Below are 21,162 nucleotides of genomic sequence, written 5' to 3'. Positions count from 1 at the left end.
GATGTGTGTCTGCTGTGGGCGTGGTGCTGAACCAACCTCCCTGCTGGGCTCCCGGTGCCAGCCCAGCCTTGTGCTGCTGCTGCCAGCTGGGCTGCTCCTCTCCAGCTCTGGGACAACAGCCCTAGTGCTGGGGAGTTAAAACAGCCAGGATGTGCATGCCAGCCCCACAGTCACTTTCCCAGCTCCCGGGTGCTTCCCCTTCCTGCATGCTGGATTTTATTTCAGATCCTGCTCTGCAGTGTTTGTTGCAGCCCTGCCCCTGCCCCTCAGGCTCCGTTTCAGCCCCAGCCCTACAGCCTTGTTTGCCAATTATTTTATTGGTTTGTAAAAGGTATTTTTCTTGTCCATCAAATCTCTTTATTCTTCAATTGTTTACATATCTTCTTCACTGATTCTGATGGGATAGATCTATTGTTTATGCAAGGGCCATTTATTTTTCCCCCCAAAAAAATAGTTTGCTGTGATTACCCACACCAATAGATAGTTGAATGCAGATTCTCTTTCTCAAAGTGTTTTCACATGGGAACTGAGCTGGCTGCTGAGCTGCACTTAGAGGAAGTGACAGGCTAGCTGGTAATTCAAGGCCTGTTTTTATGAGGCCTTTCTTTCATGATTCTTTTACCTATCACAACAGGGTTGCAGTCAAAATGTCATCCATGTAGTGAGCACAGTCTGGCAATTGTTCTCTCCCTGCTGAGAGTGCCTGTGCCATGCACCCTTGGCAGACTGCAGGGCTGTTTGTCATGCCTTGGGGAAGAACTCACCGTTGGTAACGTGGCACTGGTGCTGTGTTATTCACAGAAGGCTCTGCAAAATCCAACTTTGGGGTGTGGTCTGGGTGCAATGGAATAGTGACAAAATAATGTTTGAGCTCCACAAACAGGCTTTCCCAGGAGGCAGGTATCCTTGTAGGAAAGGCACTCTAGGCTGGAGGGTGCCCATGCTCTCCATCACAGAGTTAATTTTTCACAGGTCATGGAGTAAGCTCCACTTGCTAGGTTTCTTATTTTATAACAAGTACTGGGGTCTTGCAAGGGCTCATGGATGGCTCTGTGTCCTTGAACCAGTTGTTCTCGTACCATTGTTTAAAGTCCAAGTTGTTGAGACTCAGGAGGAAGCTGATGAGGTGGTAATGCTGATGTTTGACATCCCTGAATGTCTTCCTGGGTCCTGGAACAGGGAATAGCTGGAGAAGATTAATAGGAACACTGTACCATGATGGTGACATAAGGCAAAATTGCTTCTGTAAGTTTGCAGACACAGCTCTGTCCTGGCAGTTGAACTTCTGTTCCTGCTCTGGCCATGAAGGCTGCCGGGTGATTGGGTTCTTTCTCTTTCTGCTGGGCCTCATTTTCTCAGAGGCAGTTGGTGATTGATCGAACAAAGAGGTGACCACTTGGACCCTTGTGATGGTAAGACACAAGCATGTCCTCTCTTGAAGTCAATGAATCAATTAAGCTTTGCTGTTGCACACTCAATTGGGATCTAGATTTGAAGTTATTTTTTCCAAATTTCTTAGCTAAATATTGCAATATTAATAATGATTTGTTGTCTAAATTTCTAATGTATGTATTACATTATTTGGATGTCCTTAAAGCACTAAATCCCCCCTTTTTTTCCTTTTTTTGGTGTTAATGAGAAGCTTGTGTTTGGTTCTGAGCATGAGGAAACATCAAGGCAAAAGAATACATGTAGTGAAAATGAACAGAGAGCAATCAGGAATAAGCCATGTACACAAATTAAGAATATTTCAGATAGTACACAAGATTAATAATCCATGTGAAATTGGGTAATTAGGAATCTCTAAAATAATGGATCTAGCAGTATATAAAACAAAGCATCTAGTAGCTGTATCCCTCCAAAGTTTCCTTCAGGACAGAGATGCAAACTGCTGAAGTGTTTCTGTAATAATAACTGGGAAAAACCACAAGATCCAGCAGTTCAGAGGAGACTTGCAATGAAGCTCAGATGTCTTTTCTTGGAACTCGGAAAAATACTGAAAATTATGAGACATCATTGGATCAAACCACAGAGCCAGTGCAGGGACTAGCCAGAGAGCTAACCTGATCTAAGAGATGCATAAAGAGCTAGAGAACAAGAAGGAAGGGTCCCGAAATAACACACGTCTTTTAGATAATTACACAAAGAGATGTTAAAGCATAGAAGAAGCTGGCTATAAATACTCTAATAGCATCCTATGAATAATGCCTATCATAAGATCAGTAAATTCACATCATGTAATCAATATATCATTGGTAATGCTGTCTAGAAGTTGAGATAATACTTTTCTAAAGAGTCATTTACTTATGACAGCAAAATGAAACGAAGGAAAATGCTAAAACAGCTTAAAATCAATAATAGCCATAAAGTAAAATCATCACAGGCTCTCACTGTGTTATCTGTGGAAAACAAAACAGCAGTTGTAACAAAGATCGTAACAAGCAATAGAATCCTTGACAAAATCAAGGGTGAATACACTGTATCTTCTTTATCCACAAACAGGTGTTTATCAGTGTTTCATCAGAGCTGTTCTAGTCGGGTTCCTGTTACCTCTTACAAGAAAACAACTCTATATCTTACAGTCTAGAAAATATTAAACTGTCTCAGATTGCAATGCAAGATGTAACCAGGTGTATTCTGCCACCATCTGTTAAAACCTGGTGGGGCAGGGTTCTTTATCTCTTCCAAGACCCATTCTCCCTGAAAGGGAGATATCTCCTGTTAAAGGGCCATTGAGTGTCCCTGCATGGCTGATAAAATTCCATTATCCTAAAAGGGCCATTGAGTGTCCCTGCATGGCTGATAAAATTCCATTATCCCATTGTGAGATGCTCCGCCCAGGGGGAGGAGCCAAGCATTCCTGCCTGGATATAATCTGAGACTTCAAACACCACAGCCACCTTTTCCACTGGATTCCCAGAGGAAGAACAGACCCTTCTACTTCACCAGTGGACCTCTAGAGGAAAACTCCATCCTTCTGCAGGATCTGCTCACACAGAACAGCCCCTGTCCCTGCAGGAGAAGTGCAGCCACCATTGATTCAGACTGCTGCCACCACCCTGACCCACAGGGTGTCAGGCTGTATTCTGTGTCTGCTGGAGCTGCAGGTTTGGTGTTTTTTTTCTTTTTTTTTTTCTTTTTCTTTTTTTTTTTTTTTTTTGTGGTCTAATTATTTCTAAGCTCTGAAGAACCGCTGCAGATAAAATTCAAAGTGATAGGACTTAGATAAGAACTTTAAACTCATTGCTGCAAATAATCTTGTCAGAAGAGGAAAGTCACAGGCCAGGCGTGGGGCAGAGTGGACAGCGTGCGTGGTCAAGATGGTGCTCACCAGTTTCTTGCCAGCTCCAACCCAGCTTTGCCAAGATCAGCTAGAAGCAGAAGAAAGAGCAGGAGCTCAGAGATGCAGGCAGACTGCTCTGGTTTCCTCACAAAGGGAACCTCCCCCATATGGTTACCGGAAAGGATGGATACCGCGGGCGCTGGAGGATTTTGGAGATGGGGGCGCCTTCCCAGAAATTCACGTGGCCCAATATCCATTGGATATGGGCCGAAAGAAGAAAATGTCCAATGCTTTGGCTCTTCAGGTGGATGCAGAAGGGAAAATAAAATACGATGCAATTGCTCGACAAGGACAGTCAAAGGACAAGGTCATTTACAGCAAGTACACAGATCTTGTGCCAAAAGAGGTCATGAATGTGGATGATCCTGAACTGCAGAGACCAGATGAGAACGCAGTTAGAGAGATAACAAAGAAGACAAGAGCAGCCTTGGAGAAATTAGTGTCCCAAAAAGTTGCAGCAGCCATGCCAGTTGGAGCTGCTGAGAAGGCAGCTCCTGCACAGTACATTCGGTACACACCATGTCAGCAAGGAGCTGCGTTCAACTCTGGAGCGAGGCAGAGAGTTATTCGGGTGGTGGAAATGCAGAAGGACCCTCTGGAGCCTGCAAGATTCAAAATTAACAAGAAGATTCCACGGGGACCACCATCTCCTCCAGCACCTGTAATGCACTCTCCAAGCAGAAAGATAACTGTGAAAGAGCAGCAAGAGTGGAAAATTCCTCCGTGCATTTCAAACTGGAAAAATGTGAAGGGTTACACCGTTCCCTTGGAGAAGCGTCTGGCCGCAGATGGCAGAGGATTGCAGGCTGTTCATATTAATGAAAACTTTGCCAAACTTGCTGAGGCGCTCTATATTGCTGACAGAAAGGCCCGCGAGGCAGTGGAGATGCGTGCCCAGGTGGAGAGGAAGATGGCTCAGAAAGAAAAGGAGAAGCACGAGCAAAAGCTCCGAGAAATGGCTCAGAAAGCCAGGGAGAGAAGAGCAGGGATCAAAACCCCTGTTGAAAAAGAGGATGGAGAGGCTAGAGCGAGAGATGAAATCAGACACGACCGGCGCAAGGAGAGACAGCACGACAGGAACCTTTCCCGGGCAGCTCCTGGTAAGAGGTCAAAGCTGCAAAGAAATGAGAACAGAGATATCAGTGAGGTTATTGCCCTGGGGGTACCCACCCGCAGGCCATCCAATGAAATCCAGTATGACCAGAGGCTCTTCAACCAGAGCAGGGGGATGGACAGTGGCTTTGCTGGAGGAGAGGATGAAATGTATAATGTTTATGACCAGCCATGGAGAAGTGGCAAGGATATGGCCCAAAACATCTACAGGCCAAGTAAGAGTATGGATAAGGACATGTATGGAGATGATCTAGAGGCTCAACTAAAGACCAAGAGGTTTGTTCCTGACAAAGAGTTTTCCGACTTGGATCGTAACAGCAGAGGCAGGAGCAGAGATGGACCGGTTCAATTTGAGGAGGATCCATTTGGTTTGGACAAGTTTCTGGAAGAAGCTAAGAAACACGGTGGTTCCAAACGGCCATCAGACAGCAGCTGCCCTAAGGAACACGAGCATCAGAGCAAGAAGACAAGGAAGGACTGAATCTGCTCCTTGAGAGGCAGGGAAATGGACTGAAAACTTGGATGGTGTTCTAGCACAGCAGTTCCCAGCTCCAGTGTGCATCCACTACTTCTTCAACATAGGACAGCTACCCAAGGAGAGAGAAGACACGGAGACCACTTGGAAACGTTTCATAAGGGAATTGATTATTCTTTAGTAAATTCTCTGACTTTGTTGATCCCCATTGCCCAGCCTGTAAGGGTGAGAATGCAGCCCCCTTCCTACAGCTTTAGTGTTTAGCTAAATCTTGATCTGTTAAAAGCTTTCTTGCTGTGTATAATGATTGTCTTATGCTGTAACACATGCTGTGGTGTTCATGATTCAGTGTTTTAGTGTGGCTATAGAGTTTATTTGAACAAGGGAGGGCAAACAGCTGGATTCTCTTCTAAAACAAGCACTCCTTCATAGTTTCTCAGTAATCCTTGCTTTAGTTTCTTTACATTTAGTGAAATAAAGCCTCCTTCTGTGGTAGCTGCTCCCTGGTCAGAGAGAGAGAGAGAGAGGCTAGATGAGTTTTCCCAGAATTGGCCTGGGAAGCTGTAGGGAGCTGGAGAGAAAGAATTCTAAACAATTCTTGTCTTGCTGCACCTGATGTTGTGAACATGTGGAATGTGTTATGGAGATTTGTTTATAAAGGGTTGTTAGTTAATTAGCCAATGGTGATGGTGTTTTAAATGAAGGACCAGTTAGGTCCCCCTGTAACAAAGTAGGGTCTATAAAGTGTGGGTTTCTTAATAAAGATTATTAGTCTTCTCTGAATATCTTGGGAGTCTGTGTCACTTATTACCTGGTCCTGGCTTGCTGCACCAACATCCTTCTACCATTCAAAAAAAAGAAAAAAGAAAAAAAAAAAAAAGAAAAAAAAGAAGTAACAGAGCTGCAGCAGGCAAGCTGCACCAGGGCAGGGTGGGGGGAGGTCCACCATGCCAGGGACACCACACCCCTGCAGTCACTACAGTTCCCCAGAGAGCAGAAACTGGGCCCCCCTGCTCCTGTCCGTGCCATCTGGGGGAATCTCAATTACTGGAGGTAATTTTGCAAGCACATGCACCTTAGTTCCGGCACCAGGCTCCTGGTTGTTTGTTTCTCCACGTGGTTTGACTTTCACTGCCCCCACCCCAGGATAGAAGGGAAATGGTCAACATGGGGGCTGCTTGCTCCCGAGCATCTGCACGCAGGGACACACACTCAGGTGCTGTCCCAGTACCAGAGTGTAAGCTTGAGCTCTGCTAAATACATTTTCCATACTGGGGACTGTGGAGGCCCGTGAGCCTACCAGGGAAAGGGCAGTAGCAATGTCCTGGGGAGACACACAGGAGGCTCTGGGATTCCTCTCAGCTCACGGTGAGGAACAGTCTTCCCCCTTGGTGCTCAGCAGCACTGCATTAATTTGTCCCACTTCTGTCTTCCCCATTGGCCACTTGGCCTTCCCTGCCCCTTTTCTATGTTCAAGTTCTGGTAAGATCTCCAGTGCCTGTAATTCACATTGGTGTCTGTAACCCTGCCTATCCACCCTGGCATTCCCTCGTGGTCCCTTCCCAGTGAACCACCCCTGAGCCCTCAGGCACTGGATCCTGATGCTCTTCTCTGCCCCCTCTTTCCCTGTATTTTTACCCTGGACCCCCTTTTGTTATTGTCTTTGGCTCCTGGACCCCTTCAGTGTCTCCTGAAATAAAGCACATTGGAACTCTGTGCCTGGATGCTCCCATATCTTCACTGCCGAGTTGCTGTGTTTGTGTGTATGTGTGTGTGTATGTGTGTGTCTGTCTGTGTCTGTGTGTGTGTGTGAGCACTGTGCGTGTGTGTCTGTCTGTGTGTGTCTGTCTGTGTCTGTGCCTCTGTGTCTGTGCCTCTGTGTATCTGTGTGAGCACTGTGTGTGTCTGTGTGTCTGTCTCTGTGTCGTGGTCTGTGTGTGTGAGCGACCACTGTGTGTGTGTCTCTATGTGTGTGTTTCTGTGTGCCTGTGTGAGCACTGTGTTTGTGTGTGTGTGTGTCTCTGTGTCTGTGAGCACTGTGTGTGTCTGTGAGGACTGTGTGTGTCTGTGTGCCTGTGTGTCTGTCTGTGTGTCTGTATATGTCTCTGTGTGTGTGTCTGTGTGTGGTTGTGTGCTCTTGTGGCTCCCACCCGTGGGTGCAAGATGCTCTCGGGGAAGGTTGCATCCACCACCCCATGGACTGCAACATGAGCCCATCCCCTGAACCACACAACACAGTAACAAAGCCATCAGCATATACTTATTGTACTTTCTCATTTTTCCAACATATTTTGCCTTGTTCAACTCACAGTTTGGCTTTCTTTCCATGATGTGTACGTTTTCACGTGGTTGCTGCTCCCGTGTGCCATTTCCACGTCACGGTTCTATTCTGTAGCTTGTTTCCCCATGCCTGAACAGATGCAATGCATTTTGCAGTTCTTGGCCATTCACTCACCACGGTTCTTGAGAATGTTGTCCTCACACCTTGCTGAGCCCTTCTCTCCTCGGCAGCTCTTAGGCTGCCTCAGCTCCCGTGACTCTCTTTGGCAAGGAGAGGAGCCGCGTATCCTCTGTGGTGCAGGGCTCCATATGTCCTGTGGATTGAGCACCGTGTTTGTGTTTGCGTTCTCACCAGGTGTGCAATTTCTCCCAGAGTTGTGTTCCCTTCTATGTGTTCCGCATCCGAGCTGCTGCTGGATGGAGCTGTGCCAGTGGAGGTTGAGCAGGTCAGGGTAGATTTCGGGAAGCCGCTTGATGGCCAGGAGCTTCAGCATGCGGGAGGTGCAGCTCTTCAGCTCCAGCTCCCTCAGGTGCTTCTCCTCGGAGAGCGTGGTGGGACGCAGCTCCACCTTGTGCTTCTGCAGCACTTGGTCCACGAAGCTGCCGGGCAGCTTTGGGAAGAGCTTCTCCTTCACCACGTGGATGGGGATGAAGATGGCTCCCGCCCGGACCACGTGCGGGAAAGGGCAAGCGGACGTGAAGGTCTTCAGCTGGGAGAGCAGTTTGCTGAGGAGCGCGGCCACGTCCTGGAAAGCCAGCCAGATCTCCTTGCCGTTGCTGGCCTGCTGAGGACTGGCAGCCTTGGAGCCGTTCTTGGGGCTGGGCAGGGATTTGGCCATCTCTCCCAGCACTATTTCCTTTGGGGGTGGCTCCTCAGTGCCCACCCTGCCCTCCTGAGACTCCAGCTCTTGGGGCACAGGCTTTGGCTTTTTAGGAATGCTCCTGTAACAGCTTTCCTCTTGGCTCTGCACTGCATCAGTGCCCAGCCTCAGGCTGGACACCACTGAGACGTCTCTGAGGGCAGCAGGCTCCTGGCTGCCACCCGTGTTTTGGGGAGAGGAGTCCTCCCACTGATGGTTCTTGCAGAACAGGATGGGGTCTGTGCCCTTGGCCTTCTCCAGGTACTCCTGGTAAGGTGCCAGGCTGAAGACGTTGTGGATCACAGGCATGGGTGGGGAGGATGAGGAAGCCTTGGTGTCCCTCAGCTCTTCCAGCCCTTTGATGGGGGTCACGGATGGAGAAAGGCGGATGAGCTCCCTGGCTGGATCCTTGACCTTGCAGGCATTTCCTTCCCCTGGTCCCCCACAGGGGGTGTCCTGAGGGGCCAGGCTGCTGTTCTTCCTCCCTGCATACATGGCCGTGACTGCTATAGCTGGTCTAATGCTACACAGATAATTTGGCTGAACAGACAACAACTCGACTAGCCTAGCTCATTAGAAGATAGACATAAACGAGTCCCCAGGCATAGCAATGATAGGTTGGACTTGAGTTCAAACAGGGGACCTCAGCCAATCCCTTTGGATCGTGGATGCACTCCTAGCATTGCCCAGCCAGCTGGGTGGAGTAGAGATCTTTAGCCAATCCCGCTTCTATGAACCGTGGATTTGAAACCCCTGTAACTGAAAACCCTATAATATGATAAACCCCTATAATAATAAAAACACCCTAACCTTTCAGACAATAATCCTTGGCTGTTGCTGCATGACCACAGGGTGTGCTTGTTGCATTCCTGTCTGCAGCACCCAAGTGACATTTGTGCCCCGTGTGAGGACAACAAGCTGCTGCAGTGTTGTGGGGAGATGGGGCAGCGGAGAATGCTGAGGGCACCTGGGTGGGCTGTGAGAAGCTGAGGGCAGTGGAAAGAGCTGCTGGCAGCTGAAGAACTGCAGGCAGCAGAGAGGGCTGTGGGCAGTAGAGAAATGCCCTGTGGCCAGCAGGAAACTTGGCTTAGGTTGCAATGCAAGATGTAACCAAAAGTATGTATTCTATTACCAGCTGTTAAAGCCAGGTGGGGCAGGGTTCTTTATCTCTTCCACAACTAATCCTCCCTCCACTGAGATATCTTCAGTTAATGGGCCATTGAGTGGTCCCTGCATGGCTGATAAAATTCCATCATCCCATTGTTAGATGCTCCGCCCAGGGGGAGGAGCCAAGCATTCCTGCCTGGATATAATCTGAGCCTTCCAGCACCACAGCCACCTTTTCCACTGGATTCCCAGAGGAAGAACAGACTCTTCTACTTCACCAGTGGACCTTCAGAGGAAAACTCCACCTTTCTACAGGATCACTGTGTGGCAAGGAACACCAGGGAAAGCCGTGTGGATCCAAACACCCTTGTGATTTACAGAAACCGCTGGGAGAAATGGGAGCTTGGGCATCGGTGCCAGAGGACCCTACACTCCAGGTATGGACTCTCGCTTTAACAAGAAGAGGGATCAAACATGATAAACAGGCTTTACTAGCCTTAATCAAGTGGTGTGGGAGGCTCGGACTGGACGTGTCCGAAGGGGCCGCCTTGGACTTAAACACATGGGACTGGGCTGGCAGATACATACTTGCAGCAGCTGCCACAGCCGATGAAACTGCCATCAATGTCATCGAACCCTGGAGGCTGATCCTGGACCTGATAAACCAGTTAGAGAGCGAGCGAGACACGAGGCTGGTGGAGGGGATGGCACCAGGCGAGCAGAGCAGGAGAACGGGCAGAGCATCCGCCGTGTGGAGCCACGGAGCCTCCCCAGGAGGGGGTGACCTGTCCTCAGAGTTCCCTGAGGCTGCCCGGGACTGTGGCATTGCCCCGGGCAGGGATGATATGCCAGCCAATCGTCCCACCATTGCACAGAGCCGTGGAGCCAGCCCACACAGGGACAAGACCCCAGTAGAGCGCACTGTCACTGAACAAAGCGGTGAGGACACCCTGCACTCCCGAGTCAAGTTAAACAGGCGTCCTGCAGCCCCTCTGGCTGCTGCCTCTTCGCTGTGTCCTGCTGTGCCAGCCCCTGGAGCCACGACAGGCTGCCCTGCCTTTCCTCTGTGCCCTGCCACTGCAACCAAGAGCACCGAGACCACGACCGGCCGCCGTGAAATGGCAAGCTGCTGTGGAGCCGCCTCTGCCAGCCGCCCGGCAACGCTCGGCCGCCGCAGGACCCCTGGCTGCTGTGGAGCACACGGCTGCTGCAGAGGGCTGGCTGCCCCCGAGCCTGGCCCTGCCACAAGGACAAATGCTCACTCTGTGACCAAGCCTGGCCATGCTGGCTCTGCCGCTGCGCTGCAGGGGCGCCCGGCTCTCGCAGGGACACAGCACCTTACAGCTGTTCCAGTTATGCCAGTGCAGCCATTCCAGCAGCGTGTGCCAGAGACACCTACATGCCCTGCTACAACACGTGTGCCAGTACTGCCTCCTCCCAGAGCCCCTTGGTCCAGCTCTGACACCGTGCTTTCTGCACGGCCTCCACGGGGCAGGGCCAGCTGTCACTGCAACTCAGGGACGGGCCTGGGAAACACATCACCAGAAACTCCTGGAAGAAAGAGCAGATCCGGGAATTCCTCAGCAGTCGCTGCTGGCACTGCACTGCCACCGTCGGAGCAGAAGCTTGCTTTGGATTGTATACCAGCAAAGGACATGAGAGAGATCCAGAACCATCATCCCTCAGCAGAGCCACAAAATATCGTCACCAACGCCACATTGCCAACAGCTCTGCCCAATCCTGTGACCCTCAGGCAAAAGGAAAACGATCATCTTAGTCTCCTGGAAATAAATCGAGAAGTGACTCCAGCAGTTCCGTCATCTAAAGTTGCAAAAGTGGAAGGCTGCATTCGGATGTATGAAGAGATGCACAGGCTGAAAGCAAGGGAGAGGCTGAGGCAGCGGCAGGAGGAGCTGGAGCAGATGGTGAGGGCAGCCCATGCCCAGGCCAGTGAGCAGCTGAAGCGCTTTGATGAACTGAGGCAGCTAAAGCGGCACCAGGAATTCCAGGAGTTGCAAGAAGTAATGGAGCAGAGCTCAAAAGAGGCTCAGAGGCAGCAAGAGAAGTTGAAGGAAGAACACCGACATAGAGCAAAGATATCGAACCTAAAATTGCGCGAGGCAGAGCAGCAGAGGCAACGCTTCCAGGAAGAGCTGGAACTTTTGCACAAGAAAGAGGGCCAGGAGAGACTGCGTCGCCTTTATTCCATCCAGGAGGAACTGCTGCAGCTGAAGCAGCAGATTGATCCCAACAACGGGCACAAAGATTTGCCCGGAATCGACCTGTCTGCGTACAGCAGTCGTGGCAGCCAGATCTGTGGGCTGGTGTCAGAGCTCATCCGCAGCGCCAGCGAGAGAGGGCTCCCGGCTCAAGCAGATGTGGCCAGCACTGAACGAGCCCTGCAGGAGATGCAAGGACTGATATCCAGCATGCAGCAGGAAATCGCTGCAGCTCTAGAAGCAAAAAAGAGGCAAGATGAAGAGGAAAAGAAACAAAAGCAGAAAGAGCTGGAGGAAAGAGAGCAGATGAAGAGGCAGACTTCTGTCCCTGCACAGCAGTGGTGGGGAAAGCAGCGGAAGGAAGGACTTCAAGTAGAAACAGATGAAAGTATCATGCAGTGGTACCAGCAGCTTCAGGATGCTGCTGAGCAATGTCTTGCTGCTTTCAGTGAAATTGGCAACTGCAAAGGCAACGCCAAGGTGAAGAAGATAAAAACAAACTTGCAGAAAGCTGCTACAATCCCTGTCAGCCAGATCTCCTGCATATCAGGCTCGAAGCTGAGAGAGGTGTTTGATAAGATCCATAACCTGCTCTCTGGGAAGCCTGTTCAGACTGAAGGCCAAACCGTGTTGGTGACTCAGCATCCACAGGGACTGGAGTTTGTTTGTTACAAAGTGGCGGAGAAGTTTGTGAGACACGGGGAAGGAGAAGTATCTTTTCACCATGATTCAGCTTTCCCAATAGCTGTGGTGCTCTCAGGAATCTGGGAATTCCACCCTCGAGTTGGAGACCTCTTTTTAGCTCATCTGCACAAAAAGTGCCCATATTCTGTGCCGTTTTACCCCGCTCGCAAAGAAGGGACTTCCATGGAAGAGTATCACAGGATGCTTGGATATGAAGTCCATGATTCTGAAGTGGAAGAACAAGACCATTTTCTTAAGAGGATGTCAGGAATGATTCGTCTCTATGCTGCCCTCATTCAGCTCCGCTGGCCCCATGCAAACCAGCAAGGGGCACATCCTCACGGTCTGAGCTACGGATGGCGCTGGCTGGCGCAGATGCTGAATCTGGAGCCTCTGGCAGACCTGACAGCTATGCTGCTTCTGGATTTCCTGCAAGTCTGTGGCAATGCTCTGATGAAGCAGTATGGCATTCAGTTCTGGAAAACAATGCTCTTCATCCAGAAATCCTATATCCCAAGAATTGAAGCTGTGACCAGCTCGGGCCAGATGGGCTGTTTGTCACGTTTGAAGACTTTTGTGCAGAGATGTTTACAGGCACAGGAAATGCCATTACCAAAGGGCATCCTGACACCTTCCTTTTGGAGAACGTAAATCCATCTATCACCGAATGGGTACTGGGGACAGACAAAGGTGATACAGAGACCCCACCATCAGAAGGCATGAAAAGACACCTTATTATTAGAAATCTGCAGTTCTTAGAGAACAATGGTGGACCTAAATCCTGATTGGCCTCTAGGAATCTTCTCTCACACTATTGGTGAACTATGAATAGCACACTCTGGAGAAACATTATCTATAAACAACGGTTACAGAAAGAGAGACAGTAATAGTTTGAATTCTTCTCTCTAAGTTTCCCACAGCTTCTCCCAGCTTCCCAGGAAAATCCTGGGAGAACTATGTCTCTCTCTGTTCAGAGAATATGTGGTTACCACATCCATCTGCATTTCCTTTCCCCTTAATGTTTAATTGAAGGAGATTTATTTGGTACCCTTAGAAGCTGATCTTGGCATTAGAACTCCGTAAGGTTTTGTACAGCATTACTGAAACTTCAAGACTTTTCCTTCATATGTTCAATTGTGGAGGCAGTAAACCAGCTGAGGAGAAGCAGCAACAACCCTTCAGCAACAAACTCTGTAATGATGGTGAGGAAAAAACCCTTTCCCCAGAATGCATTTTTACCATATGTTGGTTCTGCGTATCCCATTGGCCCTTCCCCTTTGCTCTGCCCCTGTGCCCTCATCTCATTTGTTCTGATGTTCTGCCCACCCCTCACTATCCCTATAGAAACCCCTGCTCTTGCTCTCTGGCAGTTCTTTGTCCCTGGATGCCTTGGAGGTAGGAGCTCAATAAAGACCCTCTCTGAACCCCATAGGAAGACTCTGTCTTTTCCTCTGCGTTGCTCATGGCTAAAATCACACCAGAGCTGAAATCACTCAGTGAGAGCGAGATGTGCCTGTGCACCCAGGATCTCTTTTTAAAGATGCTTCTCTGGGAAGGTCACTGCACTCTACCAATTCTGCCTGCTGTGACATTTAATCATGTACAAGATGCTTTAAATGCATTGTCCTGATGGCTCCAGGGATTAAGGACTCTGGGACTGAGGAATTGCACAGTGCAATGGAAGTTCCATTGTGCATTTCATCTCATGGAAGTGAAAATAGGTGGAAAGGAGATGCTGAGAAGCTCTCCCTGACCCTGTGGCAGCACCTGCCAGCTGCTCCCTGAGCAGAATGCAGACTCGGGTGTGTAATGGAATCATTTTGTGTCTTAAATAAACTGTTTGTAGAGCATGAAACCCAGTTGTGAAGGATGTGTGTCTGCTGTGGGCGTGGTGCTGAACCAACCTCCCTGCTGGGCTCCCGGTGCCAGCCCAGCCTTGTGCTGCTGCTGCCAGCTGGGCTGCTCCTCTCCAGCTCTGGGACAACAGCCCTAGTGCTGGGGAGTTAAAACAGCCAGGATGTGCATGCCAGCCCCACAGTCACTTTCCCAGCTCCCGGGTGCTTCCCCTTCCTGCATGCTGGATTTTATTTCAGATCCTGCTCTGCAGTGTTTGTTGCAGCCCTGCCCCTGCCCCTCAGGCTCCATCTCAGCCCCAGTCCTGCAGCACTGACTGCAGCCACTGCTGTGGATGCTCAGAGCCCCAGAGCCTTTATTTCAGATCTTTTTGTGGTGCTTTGCCTCTGGCTCTGCAGGCCCCATTCCAGCCTCAGTGCCCCGAGCTTTATTTTGCCTTTCCCCAACCACTATTTTTACTTTCCCTCCAGGCCCGGTGTCTCTATTTCAGGTAAGCCGAGGGCTTTTATTTTAGCTCCACAAGCAGAATTTCAGCCCCAGATAAGCATCATGTCCCCACAATCTTTATAAACACACCTCAATGCGATCTTAGCTCTGTAGTGCTTCCAGCTCCACTCTCAAAAATGTATTTTGCTGACAGCTCTGCTTCTTCCTCCTGCGGCCAGGTGCAGCTGCTCATGCACCAGAACAGGATCTTTATGTCAGGTCGAGCTCTGTGAGGCTTCAGCCCGAGTTCCGAACGCCGCATTCCCGCTCCATTCCGGTGCCGTTGGGCTCGGAACGCGAGCGCGGGCCTGAGGCGGCGCCGCTCCCCTCAGCCGGCCTGAGGGGCGGGGCTGGGCGGGACTGCGCCTGCGCGGGAGCGCTGGGCGGGCCCGCGCCGGGCGGAAGGGCGGCTGTGATTGGACAGGGCGGGGGGGTGGGGGCGGGGCGCTGTGGGGCTGCGGCCGTGAGGGCGCCGGGCAGCCCGAGGGCTCAGGGTGCCGCTCCGGGAGCCCGGTCCCCTCCGCCGGCCCCCTCTCCCGGCTGAAAGGCCCCGCGGAGCCCCTACCGGAGCGCCCCGTCCGGGGAGTGCGTAGCGGGCAGCGGCGCGGGAGTGGTTCCGGGTCGCCGTAGCAGCGGGGAGCGGCGGCGCCATGGTGGGGAGCGGGTCGGGAGCGGGGCGCGGGTCGGGCGCGGGGCCCGCTGCGGGCTCTGACCGCCTCTTCCCCCGCAGCGCTTCCGCTTCTGCGGCGACTTGGACTGCCCCGACTGGGTGCTGGCCGAGATCAGCACGCTGGCCAAAATAGTTAAGTGCCCGCGGCCGCGGCCCCTGCCCGCGCCCCGCCGCGCGGGCCCGCTGCTCACCCTCCTTGTCCCCGCAGTCCTCGGTGAAGCTGAAGCTGATCTGCGCCCAGGTGCTGCGGGACCTGCTGGGGGAGCCCATCGAGGTAAGCCTGGGGTATCGCAGTGGGGGTGAAGTGTTTCAACGCTACAATGGCATAATCAGCAACGTGGATTAATCTCGCGTTCTGCATGCGAGCCTCAGCATAGAACGCTACCAGCCTCTAGTAGTACTGATATGCATAGTAAGAGTTATTAGTATTAATGTTTAGGTTAGAATTGTTAGTGTTAACAGTGGTAGTGAGTGTGTTAGCTGGTGCTTACCGTTATGCTCTGCTCCCCCACAGTATGACAAGATCCTGAAGCTGACCTCAGATGCAAAGTTAGGTGAGCACTGCTGTCCTCACCAGGATCCCCCGAGGAGCCATGCTCCAGGGATGGGCAGCAGTGTGTGGGGATGCCTTGCCAAGGTGACAGAGCTCGCCCTCCCTCCCGTCTGCAGAGTCAGGGGATGTGAAGGCGACCATCGCTGTGCTCAGCTTCATCCTCTCCAGTGCAGCCAAGCACAATGTAGACAGCGAGTCTCTGTCAAGCGAGCTGCAGCAGCTGGGACTGCCCAAAGGTAGGGGAGACTCGGGGTGGCACGGTGAGCCAGACGTGGTGGGGTGCTGCTGACAGTTCCCACGGCGACGGAGGGCAGGCTGGCTGCTGTGCTGTCCCCCAGCGCCTCCCTTCTGTCGGTGCTGTGGCGGGGTTTGGCAGCTGCAGGTTGGTGTGAGCACAGGGGTTCCTCTCTTGTGTCCCCAGAGCATGCCACCGGGTTGTGCCGCTCCTATGAGGAGAAGCAGAGCCCCCTCCAGGACAGGCTGAGGGCCTGCAGCCTGCGATGTGAGTGGGGTGCTGGGGCTCCCCGGGGTGTGGGGTCACCCTGCAGGAGAGAGCCGGGGCGCTGACACCATCCCCCTGCCCTCCCTAGTGAGCCAGCTGGGCTCGGTGCGCTGGCGGGTGGATTACACCCTCAGCTCCAGCGAGCTGCGGGAGGTCAATGAGCCCGTGGTGCACCTCACCTTCAACGTGCGCGACAGAGAGAGCGAGGAGATGACGGCTGTCCCTGTGACACTCTCGGCCAACAAGTTCTGGGTGCTGCTGGCAGGTGAGGCACCAGGAGGGGTGGCAGCGGGGATTCTGCAGGGGGAATTGCTGGGAAGGGGATGCTGGAAGGCATGCTGCAGTACCAGCAGCTCCTCTTCATCTCCACATCTCTGCAGAGCTGAAGCAGGCCCAGGCCATGATGAACACCCTTCTCTGAGGAGCCAGGAAAGGAGCCTGAACACGGCGGGAGGCTGCGACACTGAGCTGCGGGTCCAGATTGGTGCTCCTGCCTGGGGAGGAGGACGTTCCCCTTCCCTCCGGGCTCCCGGGGGTCCTCGGGGCAGCTCCAATAAAGTCTCGGTGACAAAGCTGAGCCGCGTCCCGCTGTGTCCGCGCCTTGTGCGGCCTCTCCCCGCGGCGGGGCTGGCAGGGCACCAACCTCCGGCATCGCCGCGCGGCCAATGGGAGCGCGCCCCGCCCGCGCCGCAGCCAATGGGAGCGCTCGCCGCGCCCCGCGCAGCCAATGGGGGCGGGCCGTGCCGCAGGCGGCGGCGGCGGGCTCGGGCTGCACCGTGCGGCCGCCACCATGCCCGAGTGCCCGGAGCTGCACCTGGCCGGGCGCTTCGTCAACGGGGCCTGCGGAGCGCTGGTGTTCGCGGGCGGCGTGGAGCGCTCGGCCGTGGGCCGCGGCCCCGAGGTGCCCTTCCGCAGCGAGGCCTACGGCATCTCGGCCGTCGCCCGCGGCAAGGAGCTGCGGCTGACGCTGAGCGCGCTGGACCGCGCCGCCGGCCCCCCCGCGCAGGACCTGGTGTTCCGCTTCGGCATGTCGGGGTCGTTCCGGCTGTGCCCCGCCGCCGAGCTGCCCCGCCATGCCCACCTGCGCTTCCTGACCCGCGAGAGCCCCCCCCGCGCCCTCTGCTTCGTGGACCCCCGGCGCTTCGGGTCCTGGCGCCTGGGGGACGCCTGGCAGCCGGAACGCGGGCCCTGCGTCGTCTCCGAGTACCAGGCCTTCAGGTGAGCGCCCTCAGGAATGGCCCTGCTCGCTTTTGGCCGCTTTTCCTGCACGGACATGTCCAGGTGACTCTTCTTGATGGCCCGTGCTTGCTTGCAGGGAGAATGTGCTGAAGAACCTGGATGACAGGGCTTTTGACAAGCCCATCTGTGAGGTCCTCTTGAACCAGAAGTATTTCAATGGAATTGGGAATTACCTGCGTGCTGAGATCCTGTACAGGTAAGGTGGGTCGAGCACCCACTGACCTGCCACAGAGGTTTGGGCTCTCAGTTTGCTGGAGTTTGACAGCTCCTTGGCTAAGCCGGCCGTGCCTCCTCACCTGGCAGACACTGGAAGTGCCAGAAGCCAGGCATCAGGCTGCTGTGTAACTCTCTCAGGTTGAAGATCCCTCCCTTTGAAAAAGCTCGGACCGTGCTGGAGGCCCTGAAGGAGCAGGAGCAGGAGAGGAGGAAGAAGGTGGGGAGTACCAGGTGCTTTCACAGCAGCAGGTTTCCAGACAGTGCCAGAAGCAGGGGCTTGGTTGTCTGTGGCCCTTTGTGATGAGCTCTGCCAGTCTCCTGCCCTAAGGAAGTCTGCAAGTGTTTTAGGGGTGGGTGAGGAGGAAGAGGTGAGGGAAACAAACACCTTGCAAGCTTAAAATCTCCAGGGGGAGGCTGCAGTAAAGCCCAAGGCTGATCCTGTGGCCTCAGGGGAGACGAAGTGGCTATTTTAAGCCTGAAAACAAACTACACGACCTGCTGCTGGTGTTTTTGTGTGTCAGCCCTCTTTCATGGCTTTGTAGCTAAGTTGGAAGCCTACTGTGTGGTGAGCTCAGGGCTATCAGGTGTGGAGAGTGTGGCATCCTCTGGAGGGCAAGAGATGGGGAAGAGGACAGGAGGAGAGAAGCTGAGGAAGCAGAGGTGGCTGGCAGGTGACTTCTCTGCCCTTCTCCATGCCTGCAGGATCCTTCCCTGACGCTGAGCAAGAAGGTGAAGCTGAGGCAGGAGAACCCAGATCTCCTGGAGCTGTGCCACAGCGTGCCCATGGAGGTCATCATGGCAGGTGAGGGGACAAGACAGGTGATGGGGAATGGAGCTGGCAGGGGGGACAGGGCTTTGCACTCTCAGCATCAGGAGGTTTGGGGGCCACCCTGACACAGTGATCACAGCTCCTGCTCTGATTCTGTCCTTTCACTGTCTCCCCTCCCAGAGAAGCAGCTCCTGGACCCCGAGCACCCAGATTATTACGCCACCTTTAAGAACTGGCTGCAGTGTTACTTGGTGCCTGGCATGAGCTCCCTGCGTGACCACAATGGCAGGACCATATGGTTCCAGGTAGGAGCCTGGGGCTGGGGAGCCCCCAGACCACTCCTCCAAGGGGACACTGGCCTGTTTTCTGCTTGCTGAGACTCCCATTACACTCTGTGGCTGGGGGTCTCCCTCTCCATCAAGCTCCTGGGCATGGAGGTGACAAGGACCTCCTTTGTGGTGGGCAGCCAGCTAATGGATGGCAAGCAGTCTGGAGGGAAGGGGGGTGTTTGGGTGGTCTGGCAGCCCTGTTCTTCCCTCCTGGGCCCTGTGTTTGGGGCCTTGCAGGTACAGGGAATGATGGCAGAGTTCCCAGGGCAAAGGGCAGGCAGAGCAAGCCCAGCTCCCCTGCCTTCCCAGGGAAACGTGGCTGATTCCCTATCACTGCAGTGGCTGGAGAATGGAGAAGGGGCAGGGATTCTGCTGCTGCTGCCTGCAGAATGACTGCACCCCAGTCAATGCTCTGTCCCTTCCTTTCAGGGAGAGCCTGGCCCCATGGCTCCCAAAGGTGAGTTTCCTCTCCCCTTCCTGTGGGACCCACTCTTGCTCCAGGAGGGCTGGAGCCTGGGAAACTCTGTTCTTGCTGTGCAGCACAAGGGCATAGGAGCAAAGCCATTCTCTGGGGTGCTGACAGGCCTGTGACAGTCGCTGGCACTAAGGGACAGAAGCCATTTGTCCCCAAGGCATCCAAACCTGCCTGGGTTTTTCATCACTCAGAACAGCATCCCTGCGAGGTCACTGTGCCGTGGGCTGTCCCTGGGGGTGCAGGCTCTGCCTCATGCTCTCCTCACCCCACATCCTCTCATGCAGGGCAGAGACCCCGCAAGACGCCCCGCAAGAAGAGCCCTCAGCTGAAGGCAGAGCCCGAGGCAGCGAGCCCCGAGGTGAGCAGCTCTGTGCCTGTCTCTGGCTGTCCTGCTGCCCGTGCCCTGCTCGGGCTGCTCACGAGTTCATGGTGATGATCCTGCATGGAATCTGTGTGCCCAGGTGGCCAAGAAGGCCAAGGACATCCTGGCCTGGCTCAGGAATGGTGGGGCCAGCAGGAGCAGGGAGGTCACTCTGCCCCTGTGCTCAGCACTGTGAGGCCACACCTCGAGGGCTGTGTCCAGCACTGGCCCCTCAGGTTGGGAAGGACATGGAGGGGCTGGAGTGTGTCCAGAGGGGGCAACGAGGCTGGAGAGGGGCTGGGAACACAAACCCTGTGAGGAACAGCTGAGGGAGCTGGGGTGCTCAGCCTGGAGGAGACTCAGGGGTGACTTTATCACTCTCTACAACTTCCTGAAGGGTGGCTGTGCTCAGCTGGGGCTGGGCTCTTTCTCCAGCAGCACTGACAGAACCACAGGACACAGTCTCAACCTGCACCAAGGGAAATTTTGGCTGGATATCAGGAGAAAGTTTTTCACGGAAGGAGTGATAAAGTTCTGGAATGGCTGCCCGGGGAGGTGCTGCAGTCCCCATCCCTGGGTGTTGTGTTTAACAAAGCCTGGATGTGGCACTTGGTGTCATGGTTCAGTTGAGGTGTCAGGGAACAGGTTGGACTCGATGATCTTGAAGGTCTCTTCCAGCCTGGTCATTCTGTGATTAATTTCCCACCTTGGTAATCTCCGGCTCTGACACCCACCCAGGTCACCCCACGTGCCTCGAAGCAGCGCCGCAGGGCTGCAGCAAAACCCCTGAAGTCAGAGGAGAAGGAGGAGGAAGAGCAGGCTGACGGGCCAAGGAAGGGACGTGCTCGTGGGAGGAGGACAGTGGCTGCTGCTCCAGCCTCGCCTGAGGTGCCTCAGAGTGTCAGAAGAAGCCGCCGGCTATCTGCTCACAGGGGCAGAGGTGAGCCTGGCACTGTGGCTCTGGTGCACACCTGGGGGCTGTGGGACAGCTCCCTTTTGGCAAGGGGACAGAGGGGCAGGAGAAGAGCCATGGGGCAGAGCTAGATACCCCCTGCCCTGACTCATGTCCTTCTTCCTTCTCCAGGTGCAGCCCCTGCCGTGTGACTGTCACCTGCTGCCACCTCCTGGGGGGCATTTAAGGGCCAAGAGGAGCTCAGGCAGGGCCTGGCCACAGACCAGGGTTAGTGCTAGTGAAAACAGAGCTGCTCCCTCCCTGTGCTCACAATTGTTTGCTACCGTGGCATCCTGCCACTGTGGGAGGGAGAAGCTGAGCCTGGTGATGGGACTTTTCCTGTTTCCACAGGCATTTCAGGGGAAAAAGGGCCAGGACCACGTGTTGTGCTGGACTCTGACTCTTCCCTCTCCCTCTTCCCTTTCTAGCTGCTGATTAAATCACTGTTTTTAGCTGACTAATAAAGTATTTTGTGTAGAAATCATGGTGCATGCCTTTTCATGCGAAGGATAAATCCCTCTGTGCCCAGCCTCTTCCCCACAGTGGCTGGAGCAGACTTCCCCTCTGCCTCATCCCCCCAAAATAAAGGCAAGTTCAGCCTCCCCAGTGCCAGGAGTGAGATCCTGCTCAGGCAGACACTAAAAGAGCAACTACAGCAAATACCTGTGAGGAGGC

The 21,162-nt window shown here is 53.6% G+C and overlaps 5 protein-coding genes across 12 annotated transcripts; 4 read left to right on the top strand and 1 right to left on the bottom strand.

Moving 5' to 3' along the window:
- Nucleotides 1-297: 297 nt before the first annotated feature.
- Nucleotides 298-10,850, bottom strand: LOC135281033 (uncharacterized protein C15orf39 homolog). Of its 4 annotated transcripts, none has more exons than XM_064389537.1 (2): nucleotides 7,241-10,850; nucleotides 298-5,434 (listed from the first exon to the last, which is right to left on the bottom strand). In XM_064389537.1, exon 1 carries the CDS (start codon nucleotides 8,564-8,566, stop codon nucleotides 7,379-7,381), a length of 1,188 nt encoding a protein of 395 aa, XP_064245607.1. In that variant the 5' UTR covers nucleotides 8,567-10,850; the 3' UTR covers nucleotides 298-5,434; nucleotides 7,241-7,378. The 4 variants fall into 4 exon arrangements, with proteins under 4 accessions (XP_064245607.1, XP_064245608.1, XP_064245609.1 ...); XM_064389538.1 differs by having other exon boundaries at nucleotides 298-4,457; XM_064389539.1 differs by having other exon boundaries at nucleotides 298-1,186.
- Nucleotides 3,321-4,937, top strand: LOC135281028 (SNW domain-containing protein 1-like). Its single transcript, XM_064389528.1, has one exon. It carries the CDS (start codon nucleotides 3,321-3,323, stop codon nucleotides 4,935-4,937), a length of 1,617 nt encoding a protein of 538 aa, XP_064245598.1.
- LOC135280976 (mRNA export factor GLE1-like) lies at nucleotides 10,834-12,732 on the top strand. The gene has a single exon (XM_064389443.1). It carries the CDS (start codon nucleotides 10,834-10,836, stop codon nucleotides 12,730-12,732), a length of 1,899 nt encoding a protein of 632 aa, XP_064245513.1.
- Nucleotides 12,733-14,876: 2,144 nt separating this feature from the next.
- COMMD4 (COMM domain containing 4) lies at nucleotides 14,877-16,723 on the top strand. Its single transcript, XM_064389548.1, has 8 exons — nucleotides 14,877-15,074; nucleotides 15,152-15,223; nucleotides 15,300-15,365; nucleotides 15,606-15,645; nucleotides 15,761-15,880; nucleotides 16,066-16,146; nucleotides 16,235-16,411; nucleotides 16,527-16,723. The coding sequence occupies exons 1-8, from the start codon at nucleotides 15,072-15,074 to the stop codon at nucleotides 16,565-16,567; spliced, it is 600 nt and encodes a 199-aa protein (XP_064245618.1). The 5' UTR covers nucleotides 14,877-15,071; the 3' UTR covers nucleotides 16,568-16,723.
- A 139-nt stretch (nucleotides 16,724-16,862) lies between these two features.
- Nucleotides 16,863-20,968, top strand: NEIL1 (nei like DNA glycosylase 1). Of its 5 annotated transcripts, XR_010347809.1 has the most exons (10): nucleotides 16,863-17,364; nucleotides 17,462-17,581; nucleotides 17,689-17,818; nucleotides 18,304-18,403; nucleotides 18,551-18,675; nucleotides 19,129-19,156; nucleotides 19,459-19,532; nucleotides 20,274-20,475; nucleotides 20,620-20,715; nucleotides 20,839-20,968. XR_010347809.1 is itself a non-coding variant. In XM_064389534.1 (9 exons), the coding sequence occupies exons 1-9, from the start codon at nucleotides 16,874-16,876 to the stop codon at nucleotides 20,637-20,639; spliced, it is 1,239 nt and encodes a 412-aa protein (XP_064245604.1). In that variant the 5' UTR covers nucleotides 16,863-16,873; the 3' UTR covers nucleotides 20,640-20,968. The 5 variants fall into 5 exon arrangements, 3 of the variants coding, with proteins under 3 accessions (XP_064245604.1, XP_064245603.1, XP_064245605.1); XM_064389534.1 differs by having other exon boundaries at nucleotides 17,740-17,818; nucleotides 20,620-20,968; XM_064389533.1 differs by having other exon boundaries at nucleotides 20,620-20,968.
- Nucleotides 20,969-21,162: the final 194 nt, after the last annotated feature.

This window comes from Passer domesticus, chromosome 14, assembly GCF_036417665.1.
Source record: "Passer domesticus isolate bPasDom1 chromosome 14, bPasDom1.hap1, whole genome shotgun sequence".
Taxonomy (NCBI): domain Eukaryota; kingdom Metazoa; phylum Chordata; class Aves; order Passeriformes; family Passeridae; genus Passer; species Passer domesticus.
The sequence above is the reverse complement of the archived record's forward strand: the minus strand, read 5'-3'. Positions and strand labels throughout refer to the sequence as shown.